This window comes from Chanodichthys erythropterus, chromosome 4 (genome assembly GCF_024489055.1).
Source record: "Chanodichthys erythropterus isolate Z2021 chromosome 4, ASM2448905v1, whole genome shotgun sequence".
NCBI lineage: Eukaryota > Metazoa > Chordata > Actinopteri > Cypriniformes > Xenocyprididae > Chanodichthys > Chanodichthys erythropterus.
The window spans coordinates 9,670,066-9,689,813 of NC_090224.1; the positions used below are offsets into that span (position 1 = coordinate 9,670,066).

A 19,748-nucleotide genomic window follows, 5' to 3' on the forward strand; every position below is an offset into this window, starting at 1 on the left:
TATTTTCCAGGTTAGGGGGCGTAAGCCAGGCGTCTCTCATTCGCTGTGACAGAGGGGAGGAGGCCCAGGACAATCTGTGTACTGCCAGCTCTTCCTAAAAAAAGTCAGAAATAAATAACATAACAGTGAATTGTTCAACCAGAGGTTCTGAATTTATACAAAGGAACTTTTGTGTGTTGATTTATTTACCCTTATGGAAAGAAAATATATTTCCCTATATATAAATGATCAATATATTACATGATTTAACAGTATATTTGAAAATATACAGAAAAATATATTGCGTAAATATATTACAATATATTGAACAATACATAAGGAATTGCCGCTTTTCATATATTGAAAAATATGTGATAATATATTTACTAATATATCATAATGTGTGTCATTTTATATTCAGTAATATACTTCTTAATATATAGATTTATATGTGATCAGACATGGTACTGCATGCATTATATATTGTACATATATTTACTCATACAGTATAAACATATATGGTAAAATATATTATGTAACACATTTCTTATACTTTATAATGATTTACATTTTAAATGTTACATAGTTTCAAGTTAGTTAACAAAAGCACATCTGCGTGTACTAAAGTTTCTATCAAAGAGACTATCACTGTGCTATAGCGTGCACAGCCGTCACTTCTTAAATAAAGTTATAGTCATAAACCTAACCACGGGCTCTACTCTTCAGCACAGTGGTAACCCCAAAAACTTACACATACCAGTAAACCTTTTAAATTCCAAAATAATAGAACTTTAAACACTAACAGATCTCCCCCTATATCAATATCGAGCAAAACACATGAAATAGCACTTAATTTTAACATCTACTCTCCTTTAACAGTCAGAATTAAAGAATGCTGAGAACTAGAAGTCTGTTGTAACCACTGATTGTAACTCATTGCATGAATGTGTGTTTATTTGTTTGTACAATACATTCACATTTATATGGGAACATGTATGTGCAATATATGTACACAATAAAGGATAAAACTTAATGAATGCAAAGCTATTTTTGTCTTCATTTATAAATATTTTATATGTATCAATATATAGCCATACATGGTCAATGCATATATTGCAGTATATTGAAAAATATAAGAATTAGTTTCCCATATATGGAAATGTATTATGTATTATATCACATTATATTTGTCGGTATATTCACATATATTTTTGTTCGATTAGGGTCTTCTGGACATTTACATTAACATATTTTTGTTTTGTGTATATTGGACTACTGTTGTTAGCACAAGCATATTTCACAAAATAATCTCCATTGTGATTGAACAGTTCAAGTGGGCCTACTTTACACATCCTACTCAACAAATTCAACCACTCATTTATTATGGTACAAGCATTCTGCTTTTCCACCTTCTGCCCACTGCACCTATAACAAGACAGGGGATCACTTATTCGACAGCTACTGATTTAAAAAAAATTTTTAATTATCTTAAAAAAAAAAAAAAATTATATATATAAAAAACATCACATTTTACCTTACTTGTTTATGTGAGGTTTGGGTTATCAGTGCTAGCCTACAAACACAAATAGAAATGATCCCTTGTGGACAGGGCCAGCTGGAAACTGCACTTTGACCTTGCTATGAAACCAAGCTAAGCACAAATACACACTGATGCAAATGCAAATACCGTTTTTAAAACAAACCATTCAGATATCAATCCAATCTAAAAGGTACATTAAACACAGTTGGACTAAAATGTGCTAGATAAAGACAAGTCAAGATTGTGTTAGTACTTTAGAAACAAGGTAATGACTGATAACAGAAAATACAACAGCTAAATCTTTGCAGTAAAATCCTTCTGTTTAAAATTAGGTATCTGTTGGAATACATGTCTGATAGTAAAAATGCCATGGTTATGATCATGCAGCTAAACTATGACTATTGTTAAGATGCTTTATCAAGTGCTCACAGCAAAGCCCTATCAAACCAAATACAGCTGAGGGTTTCCTGAAGCAAGGACTCCCACTTCTGTTGAACTTGGGAAATACATCTTGGCCTACTATGGTAAATCCATACAAAGTGTTTCCCAAACTTATCAGAACAACTGCTTATCTTTTACATTGTGTTGACTGACAAATAAAAAGATTGTTCATGACAAATGTCCATGAACTTCCATTCCATAAAGATTCAAAATCTTAATTCTAAAAAACTTTTTAAGATTTTTTAAAATCATAAAAAATTATACTTTTTTTTTTTTTTTTTTAATGCTCATATAAAGTCTCTAAATATGAGTGCCTCAAGTATAACAATGATATAAAAATAAGAATGACCAAAATTTGGTTTAAATGGTTTTACAGTATGCCACACTGCTGTGCTGACATTGCTTGAAATGTCACATCAACTACCCAGATGTCAAGCACACCTCAACCCAATGGACAATATAGCCAGAGGCATATCACACACAGAAAACGTCCCTAAAACTGACAGATATCAATGCTATAAATGTCTTTACAATGCTAAACTCTGTAAACAACAAACCTGCGGTGTTACGACCGCTATTATTTAACCAATCAGAAAAGTTGAAAAGCTATCTTGTACCTGTCAGCCATTTTGAACGTTTGGGTTTGTTGGTATGTCTGGGGTGAAAGTTAACACATTAACAACTAAATACAACTGCTCATTAAAATATAGGTGTGTAATCAAATATTTAGACACATTTTAATTATAAATAAGAACAATTCTGTTGCTTACCTTCTCTTAGTGAGATGGAAGGTCTGTATCCAAACTGATAGGACTTGGAAGGACAGTTTTCCACTAAACATCATGCATGTAATTATTCCTCCATTTATCCAAGATACTTTACCAACTTCCAAGTGTCTAGACTCTAGAGAATGATTTTTTTTTTTACTGTTAACTGCTATCCCTGCTAGAAATTATACATTCCCAGAATGTCCCCACTGGTGTTTAGAACGTTAGTAACGTTCCCAGTACGTTCACGATGTGGGGTTCTTTTTGTTATTCTGCCCTGTTTTGATATTATGATTATGATTTTATCATTGCATAGAAATTATTCAGAGAGGATCATCTAGACTAACAAAGACATCAACATTCTGCGTGCGATTCTCAACAATGATGACAAAATTTTCAGATAAACAGTTTAACTCTTAACATCACAAAACAAGCTACTAACCCTCTATATGTTGATGGCACATGGAAAAAAAAATATTCCACATAATTTTTTGGTTAATTTGGGAACATTTTATTGTGGTGGCCCAGTAGTGCACAACACAACGAAATTAAAAAAGCAAACATAAGTTCACAACACAACGGAAACAAGCCACAACACAACGGAAATGCTCCCGACCACTAGGGGGCTCTCACAGCTCGTTAATATTATTATTCCTTGCCAATGTTCTATAAAGTCGACAGTCTTACATAAAATCAATACCATGATTAGTTTTAAGTATTTAAACGTTGTATATCGACATGAAATATTAATTCAAAATCACTTGAGTGCACAACAGCTTCATATTTATACCTGTGAATGATTTGACGCGCTACCACGGATGAAGGGAACATCTGACAATTCCACCAAGTGGTTAAAACGTATAATTTGTATTCATTACAATGACTGTTTAATTTTTAAAAACAGACATGTTCAAGCTTGTTACTTCCTGTTGGTAAGACTGACAAGCTTTGTAATTTGAACATGTCTGTTTATAAATGTTAAAAGTAATTTTAATTCAATATGAAACTATTGTGCACTCAAGTGATTTTGAATTAATATTTCATGTCGATATACAGTGGTTATATACTGTTGAAACTAATCGTGGTATTCATATCACTGCCGAGTCCGACTCTATGGCAAGGAATACTAACAATACCGAGCTCTGAGAGCCCCCTCCTAGTGGTCGGGAGCATTTCCGTTGTGCTGTGGCTTTATTCCATTGTGTTGTGGCTCGATTTTCGTTGTGTTGTGCACTACTGGGCCACCGTATTTTATTGATAAAAAAAAGTTTTTTTATCAATAAAAATTCAATCACAACCCCAAAATATTTTTTCATTGCCTCAGGGCAACGTTGTGCGACAATGGTACAGAATCATAAAGAAAATTATCATCAAAATCAAATTAAATTTTTTTTTTTCAAGAAATCATTAAGTAAAAAGGGAAAAAAACACTTGAAAGACATTGATATTTTAAATTTGATACATGCATAGGTCTGTATCATGTAGTGTGCTATGCCATATAATTTACTTCATGAAACTTCAAAAAGCACTTCTTCTCTGCTGTGAAATAGAGGTGTGTTACAATTTTTGCACATCACTTTGGGTGTTCCTGCACACCCAGGAACCTTGCATCTTCCCATCTTATAACACATTGTTGCCAATGTGAGGTATTGCCCAAAACGTCCTCGAAAAGTACCCCTTATCGCATAACGCTGCCCTGAGGCAACAAAAAGAAAAACTGAACTTCTGAACATGCAAAATAAAAAAAACTTCATAAAACCTGACAAAAGGCTTCTCTACACCTTCGCACACACACATATATTTTTATGGACAGTTCATATCATGTCATCATGTCCTAAATAAGATTACTAAAGCAAATAATCTTGCCTTCTTCTCACACCATGTGCTCCTGTGACCATGTGTCAGAACAGGACGTCCCACCTTTATATGGTTCTCGATAGTAACTCCCACACCTTACTGGACTGTTCTTTGGTACTTTCTCGACCTTTCTAATTGGTTGTAACCATTTAAAGAAAAATTATAGGGCTTAAGAAAACTTTCCGTTGCCTGAAGGCAACGCTGTAGAGGGCTAAAATAGACCTTGTTTATTGTCACCATGGTTGAGGTTCATAAGCTGATTCATGATGTCTGTGTGAGTCTAAAAGACACTCAAAACTTTGTATAATGAATAAATAAATAAAACTAATAATAATAATAAAAAAAATTTATGTAAAACTAACAGTTAATTCACAGAGTTTAGTCTCTAGAGAAGATCAGTGAACCAGGACACTCTGATGATTGAATCACCATCGTATTTTTCTTGCAATGTTTGCTGTAACAAGTGTGTTTTGAAAACACAATTTAAACAGCCAGAGAAAAACTAAGTGCTATCATTTTTATCATTTTTATTATTAATATAGTAACTGTGCTAAATATAAGGCAGTCTCGGACTGGCCATCGCGAGCAGCTGGAAAAAGTGAAAGCCGATGTAAAAGCTGATGTTTTTAAGGCCCTACCTCGTGCACAGATGATGTATATTAATATTATAATATTTCAGTGCACCTAATAAATAGTCTTTTATCAGTTAGTAAAGACAGTTTCAAGTAATATTGCAAAAATGTATAAGACAAAACATCCTCTTTAGCACCTTTAACTCATGCATGTGTTGTTTTCAGTTAATGATTTGTTTTGGACAAAAAAATTGTCTTCTCTTGATCCTTTTTGGGGGTGCAAATCAGGTTTAAAATTTTCAAGTGTGTGGCCAGCCTAAAGGAACAAAACCTACCATCTTTGAAATCTCACAAAAAAACTAAAATAGACCGTCAATGAAATCTTATAACGAAACAAAACTGACCATCATTGAAATCTCATAACGAAACAAAACTGACCATCATTGAAATCTCATAACGAAACAAAACTGACCATCAATGAAATCTCATAATGGAATTCATCATTGAAATCTTGTAAAAGAAAAATGAACTGTCATTGAAATCTTGTAACCAAATAAAACCGACACTGAAAACAAGCTTAAAATCTTGTAATAAAACAAAACCGAACATCACTGAAATGTTGTAATGGAACAAAACAGACGTCATTGAAATCTCATAATGGAACATAACTGTCATTTAAACCTGACTGCTGTTGACATCTCCTAAAACAACAAAAGTGTCCGTAATTGACCGTAATTGAAATCTCATAGTAAAATTAAACTGATTGAGATCTCGCAACTAAACAAAACTAACACTGAAATCTCATAAAAGAACAGAATTGATCAGAAGATTAAAACACACACACACAAACACACACACGCACGCACACACACACACACACAAGTATCCTAAACTGACACACAAACATCAAGAATCGGCACATGAATCTCAACAAAGATGACAATCTAAAGTGTCAATCATCATCATCTGATCTCACTTCAGCTTTCTTTGATACTGCAAATGTGTTTAACACACACAATCACAACAGCCAGAGAAAACAAGCATACTATAAGAGTTAAGAGCCCAACTAATGGAACACCAATCACCATTATGGTGACTTCAAATGAAACAAACATGAGCATTAAACTAATTCTCAATAAGAACTTCTGTAGATGAATGACAGAAATAAAGTCAATCTGGAGAGATTTAAAGTCTTCTTTTATCTTCAGTTGATTTCATCTAAAGGCTGTGGGTGAAGTCAGTTGTATCTCTTGTGTTTCTGTTCTCTTTGCTTCAGTGATTCTGCTTGTTAACAGGCTTGTTAATGCTAAGATGGTTCTATAAATAATATATAAAGATTTTGAGGCTCAGAATCATTTATTTCATTTCTGGAATAATTTATTTTATTGCTGGTTTATTTTTTTGCTCTTGGTCTGCTTGTGGCTCAGATCTGGCAAACAGGAGCGGTCCACCCAAGTGCCATCATTCCACACCACATGTGGCCCAGATCATCAAACCATGCGTGACAGACCTGGGCCAGCACAAAGTTGCTATGTGGTTCTCAAACGAAATAGTAATAAAAAATAGTAATCACCATTATAATCCTTATAGCCTATAAAATAATGTTATTTTAAAAAGAACATTTAAATGATTGCTATAAAATAAGAAATAATCATTTGTAAGCATAGAATACGAAACATTTTCATACAGCAATTATGAACAAGTCCTACAAGCAAAACTGCTGTTAAAATGCTTTTATTTTGAGAGCTTTCCCAGTAAAGGTGCAGTTAATTTGTAATGTTAGCCATTTTCATTCCATTTTGGTATTCAAAACAATAGCCACTGCTGTCCTTAAGTAACCTTTAGGTATCAGATGCTTTAATATTTGCCAGCTGTTAAGATGTCAAAAAACAAAAAATATATCTGCTCTGTTTTTTCCTGAGATTCGTACACGGAATGCAATAATCAAAATATTGTACAATAAATTAAACAATATAAAAATCCACATTGAACACAAAACAAGTACATACACAAGTATATACTTAACTGAAAAGTTTAAGAGGAAAATGTTAAATTCTGCGAGAGCTTGTAGCTATAGCATCTATTTATTCATGTATTAATCATTTCACTTGACCAGAAAAATGCTCCACGAGGCTGACCTGTAATGAAAATAAGTGGACCATTCTGTAATTAGAACACACTACAGGAATAGGTGTTGATCTGCAAAGCAGCATGTTAATGATTTAGAAATATATATGGGTTTAAAACGCAATTTACAAACTCATATTCCCACAAAATTTCACATTCATTCATTCATTCATTTTTTTTTTTTTTGTCCTGTTGTCAAACTAGTTTTCCTATGTGCTGCCTGAACATTGTTTAGATATAACTAGCTGGGTATTGTTTGATATCCCAGTAGCTTTACAGTATACACTGCTGAGCAATACAGACTGTGACAAAATCGTATAGCTGCTTGAAACACCATGTACCAAATGAAACGTACGAGCCTGATTTTATGCAAATACTGAACACAACAGATGACACACTGTCAAGGTTAACAAAATGTTTAACATCCACATTAAACATTTTAGATAAACAGTGTGCTGCATTTGACATCTTGCAGACATTCAAAAGTGTTTGATTCACTGTACAATATAATAAGAACCTTTCAAAAAGACTTGCACTGAAGTTCTGGCACAGAGTTGCAGCAGGTTTCTAAAACCAGAGGAGGAAGTGAGTGATTAGATGATCAGATCTGACTGGTGTTTTGAGTTGTTTATTGTGATTACAACTATATCTTGCAGTAATCCTTTTCACTTTGAAGGTTTGGCACTTTGTTGAGATCTTGCCTCTATTGCATAGTCTGAATGTGTTTGCGTGTGAAAGTGTGGGTTGAGTCAGAGTTCACCCAGGTTTCAGGTGAACAAGAGTTGAAATAATACTTCCACAGCATCTCATTTTGCTATACCACAATTAGTTCTTCCCTCCATTTTGACAGTCCAGCAACATCCCTGTAATTCCAATTGTGGATCATCTCACCAGGAAATGACCACAACCAACTGCTTAATTTCATAAACATGAACGAAATCATTTTGTCATAATTGTTAGTTCTTTAAATAACTATTCAGACCCTTTTTTGCTCCTCTTGAGAGTGTCTCGAAGGGCCGTCCCGTTAAAAACACGGGGATCACTATTACACACCCAATTTTCACCTGGGAATGTTGACTACCTCCTGATTGGACATAGACATCAAGCTTATGAGATATCTGCCATGCCTACACCTCCATGGCTATTACTCAGGGCTGAACCATCCAGATGTTTGCATCCTCTTGTCCCATGTCCTCCTCTTCTTCCTCTTCCTCCTCCTCTTCCAAAGGCTCATGGGTCCTAAGGGCAAGCTCACGGAGGAAGTCAGGTTCATGAGCTGAGTTCTGGGAGGCGGACTTGAGGCCAATTTTCTTCTTGGTAAGATGGAACTGGTCACGAATGAAGTTGTAAAAGTCATACTCGTACTTCATCCTTTGGTAAAGCACCTGCAGGGCCTCTATAGTCGGCATGTGTTTCTTCACTGTGCCTGTAAGGTTCCCCATCTTCCAGAACGCTGCAGAGAAATCAGATTTACAAAACTATGAGCCACAAAGAAAGCTACAGTATGCAATTCAAAATTGCTAAAACATAAATAAATAATGTAGCACATCAGTTTAAAGATGAGTTTCAGAAGATTTAAATACTGTTTTGAATTTTTAAATGCTCTTTAATTTTTATTTATATTTGCATTCATTTTTTACATTTCTGATTTAATTTCTGAAGTAATTGAATAAAACACACCAGGACTCTTGTAGATGGTTAGCACATCACTAAAGTAGTGAGGTAGGAGTCTCTCCAGCAGGAGCAATACATCCTCCAGCTCTTCCAGAATCCCCACAAGCAGGAAGTTCTCTATGACATTTCGTTTGGCCCTCTCCAAAGCCCAAACTCCAGGCTCTCTATAGCAGACAAAGAAAAGTTACAATTTTTTGACATGAAAACATCCAAATATTTCAGTTTGCTTAACTGAAGAGATTCTCTGTGATGCTCATTCTTCTGCAAAACCCACAAAAGTAACAAAACAGTCTTGGTTTCCACTGACTTCCATTGTATTTTTCGTCCATACAATGGAAGTCAAAGGGAACCGAAACTGTCTGGTTTTCAAAAAATCTTGTTTAACTGCTGAATAGAAATAAAATCTGTATGATTACAAAACAGCTATTTAACTCTATAATCATCACATATAGCAATACACACCCATATGTTTAAAATTAGTTATAAAAATACCAAAGGCGTAGGTTTGATTTTGACTGGTGTGGACAGAAGGAGGAGATAAAAAAAAAAAAAAACTTTATCCAGGAACATTAAGGTTTTTAGTCTACATGGACAATTAATCAATTCTGTTATAAATGAAAGGTAATGATGAGAAGGAGGCAGTTTAACAGAGATCTAACTTTACCTTTACTCTGTCCATAGTGCAATTGTCAGTGTTGTTTTTAATTTTGTGGACATTTGAGCTAACAGTTTGCTTCATACATTCAGCTTAATAACATTAAGTTAAAGTTAAAGAGGGTAACCTTTATCATTCAACTGAACTGTGTACATAGGCTGTTTCAAACACTTACTCTGTCCATGCATGTTCTTGAAAGAGCATGGTTTTCTTACATATTTACTATGACTTCTCTGGGAATGTTAATGCAAAGACCCATTCAGATGCATCAAAGATTACAACACTGGTTACATATAAATATATTTAATTTTTTCAAATCCAAATTATTGCAAGAGATAATTCAGGTTTGCTGAATATTGGTAGAGGCATGTCCCTAGCGTCCCTACTAAATTTTACGCCATTGAAAAATACTAACTCATCAACGTCAATACCCAAATGATGGGCCATAATTACCTGCACTGAGGGTGTTGTCCACAAAAGTATGGAACAATGTAGAAGAGTCGTGGGTTGGAGCACTCTGGGTAGTTCTCCATGATGCAAACGTTAATGTCCTACAATGGAGAAATGGGCAAATGAGTCAGACAGATAGAGCTACAGCCAAAAAGAAATCAGCACATTGAACATAAAACAGAGCAAACACCCAAAATGTGCTTATAAATCATAGACATAGACACAGGACTATATGCTTTATACTGTAGCAGCTCCATAAAAAGTACCACCAATCTGTTGTAGTGAACACAAGGGGGCACCACTTACACAAATATTAAAACAAGTAGTCTTTTGAAAGTCATGTGGCGGCACCGACTGTTATCTTTAAATAAACGCATCCAAAATACAAACATTCACTCATCTGGATCCAATGCAACAATGTTTTATCACTTTATTTGATCCAAAAACTATAATTAACTTGGGGAACATTCAATGGGAAGATATGTAATCCACCCACACACATATGCACACTTATTTAAAACACAACAGGAGAGGCCTAGGAAAGCAATGTATTTTAATTCCATTTTTATCTAGCAAAAAGAAACCAGACTACAAGGCCTGAGAAGACCAGACTAAAGAAGTACTGAGATAAAAACAAAACAAAACAAAAACATGCCAATTATCTCTGTCCCTTGTGTATCAAGACTACAATACATGTGAAGTCTTCTGAGAACAACATGGACAACAGTAAAAAGATTATATGGAAAAACAAAAGATGTGGAAGACGACGATATGCAATTTCCTCAAAACAACAATTGCTATAATGATACTACATTAAATTTGAGAGAACTTATTACATGCTGAAAGTAGATGGTCAAGATGACATTTCTTGGAAAAGAGGGCAGTTTGTCAAGTTAACAGCCTCGTCTCTAACTCGCGCACAAGAGAGGTTAAGTAAAGACCACATAGCCACGAGGCTCCAGACTCCACGCACTCCTTCCCTTTCATGAGCCCCAGGTGGGGGAATCACATGCAAGCCGTGGGTCTAGAAGAGAAGGGCCCTCATGCTGGCAGGTAGAAAAACATACTCGGAGTTATTTCAGCATTAATCTTTCACAGTAGAATGGCTTTTGCACATGCCAAGTATGAGTTGACATGTGAACATTATTTCTCTGCCTTTCATTAAGTCCCCTAAAAGTGAAACACATTTGCAATACATCTTTAGAAATTTACTTTAATCATCTCCATATCCTGATTATTAAAAGCATGAATGTTTTTCAATTATAAGTCACTTTCGAATATTAATGTTTCTGATAGTTTCGCCAGTTTTGTTTGACCCCACAAAATGGTGGGTGATTTAACTGCAGACTTGATTATTTTAGAAATTTTGCTCATTTCTAAGCAGGTTTTCACTTTGACAGTTTTTAAATATCAGTCAAATTGCTTATTTATTAATTTTTTTTTAACTGTCCCCCACCCATGTTTTCCCTCATTTTCAAGCTGGTTTTCACTTTCAGAGTTTTTTTAATGAGTCAACTGGCATTATTTTTACTGTCCCCCTCCCAAATTCTGTACTTCCACTTTCCACAGTACCTCACATTCCAAATATTTGAGTGCTTTCGTTTCTTTTACTCCACTAAACACACCGGTGCATCCTGGGATGATTTTTAAACAGTATTTAACATTAATATAGATTGGAAAATGTTACATTTAATTATTAAATTAATTAAAGCATAAGCCTTCAGATAAAAATAATTATGATAAACATAAATTTAGTCCAGTGTGTCCAAACATTTGTCTAGACAAAGGCTTGATTGTCATGATATTTATAGGTATAAGCAGTGTTGAGGGTAACGCATTACAAGTAACTTGAGTTATGTAATCAGATTACTTTTTCAAGTAACTAGTAAAGTAACGCATTACTTTTCAATTTACAACAAAATATCTAAGTTACTTTTTCAAATAAGTAATGCAAGTTACTTTTTCACATTTATTGACTGACATGTTGTCCCCATGTTGAGAGGAATACAGTGCAGAGATATTGTGTGCGCTGTGTAAGCAATGATGGATATTGTAGTTCTAGACTAAATGTGAACATGCATTTACTCATCTCACTTGCACGAAAACATTCAGTATGTATCCTCAAAATGAATAAAAACAGTGAAATGCAATCTCAGAATTTTTGCAAACCTGTAATAATTAACTATATTAAATTACACAAATATACTTTATGTATTTAATCTCAATTATTAACCAATGTCTTGGCTGCTGACCTTCAATATACCTAATTCAACCATACTAATAAGCAAAAAATACTTTAGATTAGATTTAGAAATAAGAACTAGAACTTCCTTCTCCTGTATCCTATTCTTCTTAAATCCAGAATGGCAGCACAGCTGAAAGGTTTGTTTGAGCTGCGCCCTCTACTGTACAGGTGTAAATATGCTTTTCCTTCAGCCTAAGGCTTATTCATTTCACTTTTGGTGTGAAAGGGCCTTTTTGCCAAAAATAGAACGTTTTTGTTGTTATTAAAAAACAAACAAACAAGCAAGCCCAGCCCTGGTGAGAAAAAGTAACTCAAAAGTAAAGTAGCGCATTACTTTTCATAAAAAGTAACGAAGTAACGCAATTAGTTACTTTTTTAGGGAGTAACGCAATAATGTAATGCATTACTTTTAAAAGTAACTTTCCCCAACACTGGGTATAAGCAATGGAAAATTACAGTAATTGTGCACATCGATGCCTGGACATTATTACCTGTAGATAATATAACATGCACAGCATTCTGGGGAAACTTAATTCGCTTGGGGGTAAAAAAAAGAAGAAGAAGAAAAAGCAGTTTGCTGTTTAGCTTGATTTCACTGATCTATAAACGTGTTCATTTGTTGACAATATCAAGCTGATGCACTGGAGATTTCTTCAAAGCAGTGGAGCTCCAGGAGGGCCAGTTCCTTTAACAATACTCACTCTGTGTGTATCTGAATAGAGTCTAAAAGCCAAGAGCGCATCAATGTCCTTTCATCCGCGTCTCCACTCCGTCCCAATGGAGACACATACAACTCTGATGGATATGCACTTTGAACGCACAGATGCTATTGCCGAAAGAAAAACAAGTGATGTCCCATTTGGGCTTCCGTTGACTTTTTGGTGTATAAAAAGGAAACGAGTATTTAAGTTAAGAAAGCCAGATGGTCAAAAGGGCAAATGTCTGCGGAGAACAAAAGGAACAGAAATGTCATCCTCTAACAGATCGCCAATTACGCAGCAACTTAGAGAACAACATACTCAAGCCCTGAAGAGATAATGATGCCTTAAAGCTGCACCAGACATTTAAAACCAGCAATTAAAAACAAGTTCAATGAGGAGGAAGATGCTGTTTGTTGGAGTGGAGAAAAAAGAGAGTATAAAAATAAAGAAAGTCTGTTTGGATATATGAAATTACATATAAAAAGTTACAGCAAATGTCTAGTGTGCTTCTGGCAAACATCCCGAGCAGTAAAACGGGTCAGTCTTTCTCTCTCTAGAAGGACCCACTTCAGCTCAGGTGACACACTTATTTGGCCTTGTGTTCTTGATTCAGTCCCAAGGTGGCCATTTCACTAAGCACCTAGGAACACAGCCATCGCAATTTACCCCTAAACTACCTCCAGATGGACGTCACCAAGCAACACGCTCTGCCACACATGAAAGAAAGCATTTTTCTGTCTGGAAAATGCTACAAAAGGATGAATGCAAATAAGAAATAATACTGGTTACTGCATACATAATGTGTGGCTGCATTAAGAGTCACCACTGTTTGAGCAAAGCAGAGATTAGATGAGAGACGATTCGAGACAAAATGAGATGAAAGGATACGATAGGAGAAATGAGAACCTGGATAAGTTCCACTAATGGGGGCAATTTACTTCCTATGTGCGCACACCACACACACGGTTCAGCTTTAATGTTTCCAGTCATTAGTAAACATGGGCAGTACTACAGCTTTGAAGGTCTGCCAGCATTTCTCACACAATGACCTTACAGAACAACTGAGTTTGTTGGCGCAAGCACATTTAAGATTTATCAAAAGTGACAGTAAAGGTTTCTATTTCAAATAAATGCTGTTTTGAACTTTCTATTCATCAAACATATTTCTATTCATCAAAATATTAAGCAGCACAATAATTTTCAACATTGAAAACAATAATGTTGAGCACCACATCAGCATAATGGAATGATTTCTGAAGGATCATGTGACACTGAAGACTGGAGTAATGATGCTGAAAATTCTGCTTTGCCATCACAGGAATAAATTACATTTTAAAATATAATAAAATAGAAAATAGTTATTTTAAATTGTAATAATATTTCAAAATGTCACTGTTTTTACTGTATTTTTTGATCAAATAAATTCAGTTTAAATTCAGACTTCTTTCAAAAACATAAAAAAATCTTAAACCCCAAACTGTTTCAAAGGTCGTATACATTTTCATTTTCATATTTTAAGCGTAATTTTTTTCTTTTTTTTTTTAAATTCATGATAAATGTTGCCAAGTGTGCCTAAATGTATACTAGTATATCATTTTTTCTCTGTATCTGAGGTTTTTTTTCACACCAGATGACCATCTGAGACAAAATTGGGCCACTGAAGCCACCTAGCAGAACATACTTACATATTGTATACACTTTAAAGCTCGGTTTCATAGACAGGGCTTAGATTAAGCCAGGACTAGGCCTTAGTTCAATTAGGACATTTAAATAGCTTTTATAAATGTACCTTAGAAAAAAAAAAAAAAACATCACTTGTGTGCATTTACACTGCGTTCCAAATTATTATGCAAGAGACATATCAGTAAGATTTCTGTACAATAAACATTCAGATTTGAGTTTTTCTAAGAAAATGTTTGTTTGTTTATTTATCCATGATAAATCTCAGATAACTGGTATCAATCTCAGACAAAATAATTTGCCAGATCTATGGAAACCCTACTTAGAGGTTGTTCCACATTATTAAGCAAGTCACAGTTCTCATGCAATATGGGGAGGAAGAAAGATCTTTCTGAAGATGAAAAGCATGAAATGGTGCAATATTGTGCAAAAGGCATGAAAACAACTAATATTGTGTGAAACTGAATGGAGATTATCGAATTATCATAAGATTTGTGAGTGATTTAGAGCACAGCAGAACTAGGTCAGACAAAGGCTTATTAATGAAAGTTCCTGTCAAAAAATTAATTGTATTGAAAGGGCAGCAATAAAAAAAGCCAGTGGTGAGCAGCAAACAGGTATTTGAAGCTCCTGGTGTCTCTGGAGTCTCAAGAAGCTCTCCATTCAGGCTGGCAGTTGTGCGTAAAGATGCATTTCAGCCACTCCAAACCAAACCTCACAAAGAGAAACATTTACAGTGTGTGTAGAAATACATGAAGACTCATTTTTAAATAGTTTTATTTATTTACTGACTAATGCCGTACTACAATGGATGGTCTAAATGGATGGATTCCTGGATGGTTGGTGAATGGCCACCACGTTCCAAAAAGACTGCGACGTCAGCAAGGAGCTGGTGGATGATGATTTGGGCTGGAATACTGGGAAGTGAGATGGAGGGTATTAAAATGACTTTTGCAAGATATTTGGAGTTCATAACTCCATTTTCAGCTATGGTATAAAAAGGAGGATAGTGCATAGTACAATGCACTATTGTACAATGCACTATGCACTATCCCATGCTGCAAAAAAACACCACAGCAATAAAACTGTTTGAAAAGGTATTTCTACACCCACTGTAAATGTTTCTCTTTGTTAGGTTTGGTTAGTGGTGTCTAAAATGCATCTTTACGCACAACTGCCAGCCTGCATGGTGAGGTTCTCAAGACTCCAGAGACACCAGCAGCTTCAAATACCTGTTTGCTGCTCACCACTGGCTTTTTTATAGCTGCCCTTTCAATACAATACATTTTTTTGATAGGAACTTTCATTAATAAGCCTTTATCTGACCGAGTTCTGCTGTGCTCTAAATCACTCACAAATCTTATGATAATTCGATAATCTCCATTCAGTTTCACACAATATTAGTTGTTTTCATGCCTTTTGCACATCATTGCACCATTTCATGCTTTTCATCCTCAGAAAGATCTTTCTTCCTCCCCATATTGCATGAGAACTGTGACTTGCTTAATAATGTGGAACAACCTCTAAGTAGGGTTTCCATAGATCTGGCAAATTATTTTGTCTGAGATTGATACCAGTTATCTAAAAATACATGGATAAATAAACAAACAAACATTTTCTTAGAAAAACTAAAATCTGAATGTTTATTGTACTGAAATCGTACTGAAATGTCAATTGCATAATAATTTGGAACGCAGTGTAGTCAAAACAATAGCATGGACATATTTTAAAACAATGGTACTGACATATTTTAAGATATATCAGTGCAAGTTGCTTCCAGTTAAAACAGCTCAAACATGCATTTTAGTCTAGGACTAGCTTAAGCCTAGAGAATGTGTTGAAAGGAAACCAGCTTGTAAAATTTCAGTCACACCAGGTGAGAAAGTCCTACCCCCCTCCTTGTCCTTGTGAGCATGGCCATTCCTCTAACACACACTTTATAAAATCACTTCACATGCTCCAAACATATGGGACAACTCTGCAATATCCAATTATCTTCCAGCATCCAGTTGTAATGCAAATGTGTTGGTGTTGGTGAAATCATGTGTCTGACGTTGAGTGTGTGTGTGTGGGCGTGCACATCCATGCAGACTGCGGGGGAATTCCCAAGTACGTCACAGATTATAATAATTAAATTCAAAAGGAAAGATCTAAAATGAAACTTCAATAGCATACCATCTGAAGTCTCATTCCTGACTAAGGGCCCAGTTATTACAGACACATAAATTAAGCAAACAGATATGTTTAGTGTGAGAGATCACAAGCCACAGTAATCCTAAACTATAAAAAAAGATATGTGGTTAACCAAGCCTCCAGGAGGAGAGGAGATCTTAAGAAGAGGTTATGTTCTATATGGTGAAGGTCTGATTATATTTATTGTAGTCTCTCGTTAGCTAAGATAGGTTCAACTCCCATCATAACAGAACTGCTACTGTCATGTGTCTTCCTGTAAGATTACAAAAATGGTTATATTAAAATGGTTAATGGGGAAAGATAATTGTGAATTATTGATAGAAATGTAGTGTGATATGGATTTAATATTATTTAAAGTGAGCTAGCAACATTTTTAATCTATAAAGCAATTAAAAACTGTCCATTAGTATTCCCAATCATTTTAAAGTCTTTGTTTATCTTTATTCTTGGAACCACATAACTTTTAAAAGTCAATAACCTGCGCTGCAAAATTAGATTTTTTTTAAACTAATGACTATTATTGGCACTAGTAAATATATATATATATATATATATATATATATATATATATATATATATATATATATATATATATATATATATATATATATATATATATATATGTATATTATATATATATAAATAGATAGATATAGATAAATAAATAGATAAGATAGATAAATAAATAGATAAATAGATAGATAGATAAATAGATGGATATATATGGATATAGATAGTATTTACTAGTGCCAAAGTAGTCATTAGTTAAAAAAAAAAATTGAATACACAAGCACTCAAAATTTTGGCGTCATGTTTTAATGTTTTTGATACAAGTATCTTATGCTCACCAAGACTGCATTATTTGATCAAAAATAAATACATATATTATGAAATGTCACAATTTAAAATAACTTTTCTATTTGTATATATTTTAAAGACTAATTTAGTCATGTGATGGCAAAGTCAGTGTCACATTACAATTATATTCAAATAAAATTGAAATTTTTGTACATGGTTCAGATGACATTACACATATAATAAAACCATATTTCAGTTCACTGAAAGGAAATGTGAAATCAGTATTCAGGAATTTAGGTGTTCAGAACTATTTCTCAACAATGAGTTCAACATTCAAGATTTGAAAAGAATCATACAATTTTTATTTCATCACATCTTGATTACTGTAATGTGATGTTCACCTGTCTCAGCTAATCTTGTTTTTATAAGTTGGCTTTAGTAGCCTATGTTGTTAATGTGTTGGTCTGTTATTGAGTTCTCTTGTTTTATCCACTGTGAACTGAACTTACAGTACTAACTGAACCATGCTAACTTGCCAAATCTTGACCCCTTCTCAGTAAAAATATTCATAGATTAATATCATTACACCAGGCACAAGATGAGTTAACAGAGAAAGTGGCCTGGACTGAATTAACTAGCAAGAAAAAGTCCCAGTTAATGTTCCAGATTAATATGTGTCTGGGAAACTGGCCATTTATGTTTTATGAATAACAGATATTAGCCATAATTCTGTCACAATCCTTAGTCGACTGATGTAATTCTTCAATCAATGCCAAGTTTTCAAGTGACTGTCTTGAGTTTCAGCATTTTTTTTTCCAAATCAGAGATTAGAGCATTTAGCAATGCAACTGACTAAAAAAACAAGCATGACTAATCAATTCCTGAACATTCTGCTCACATTGTCTGAGCTAATTTCCAAACATACAGCCAGACTCCTGCACCCGCTCTCACAAACATATTACAATGTGTAACAAATTCATTCCCAAGGGGAATTAAATTCCCAAAGTCAAGTCACTCCATGGTCAGGCTGCAATTTTCTATGTAAACTGTGCATATGAGTACAACTTCTGTTTGAATAGGTAAATTACTAGTTTTATTGTAGTAAGCCCTTCATATCACTATTCAGATGTTTATGTTTGAATCTGTGCTCACTTCACTAAGTACTGCTGCATCCCTATAGGAAACAGCACAGACATGACTGAAACACAAGAGAAAGACAGCAAGAAAAAAAAGAGCATGTGTATGTGCTTAATGGGACTGAGTTTCTGTGCCTAATTGGGTGTTTCTTTAACTACGAAGGGCGGGTACGAAGCTCAAGGGGTTAATTTGACCACAAACAGTAGATATACACACATTTATTTTTTGTCCTTTTTTTGCCCAGAATGAACAAGTGGCATTTCCAGCACACTGCAAATGCAGTATTTTAAAACTCTGAATAAATAGTGACCATTGCTAACACTGTCTACACTGGATGTGGCGCAATGCAAAACTGATGCTCCGTTCTATTTATGACATACTCCATGCACTTGCGCAACTTCTGACACGGGCAAATTGATTTGCAGCGGTGGATTTGACGTGTCCAGTGTAGACAGCCTCAAACTATGTACATGATAATGGGAAAATTGCCTTGCCTATTCTAAATACAATTAAATAATATTACACTTTTTACAACTTGAATGGAAATGACAATGTGTGATATTTTTTTTATTTACACATTACATGTCTCATATTTCATCTCAAGCATGCTCTTCACTGACATTTTTGTATCCTTAATAACCAAGTGCACTAACCTTATTATATTATATATATAAAAATATATATATATTAGGGGCAAAATTTATGGTTGTGGTGAAAATTACACCACAAAAGATGGAAAGTCTGAAATTTATGGATTTTTTTACCCAATATAATGAACAGATTTATTTCACTTTTTATTTGTTTAGATTATCATAACTTTAAAAATGTAAAAATGAATATTTTTGTCATGGAGTCATATTTCAGTGAATTTCCCAAGACTTTTATGTACTGTAATCTTCATATAACAACAATTTGAAATGTGTTAGTTTTTA

General features: G+C 34.3%; 1 protein-coding gene across 2 annotated transcripts in view; it reads right to left on the minus strand.

Annotated features, from left to right (window-relative positions):
- Positions 1-6,395: 6,395 nt before the first annotated feature.
- Positions 6,396-19,748, minus strand: part of usta (uronyl 2-sulfotransferase a) — a 75,638-nt gene continuing 62,285 nt past the window's right edge. For both annotated transcript variants that reach the window (XM_067384002.1, XM_067384001.1), the window contains exons 6-8: positions 10,066-10,163; positions 8,964-9,121; positions 6,396-8,736 (exon numbers count right to left, since the gene is read on the minus strand). In XM_067384002.1, the coding sequence (XP_067240103.1) occupies positions 8,432-8,736; positions 8,964-9,121; positions 10,066-10,163 (561 nt within the window). In that variant the 3' untranslated portion in view covers positions 6,396-8,431. The remainder of the gene's footprint in view (positions 8,737-8,963; positions 9,122-10,065; positions 10,164-19,748) is intronic.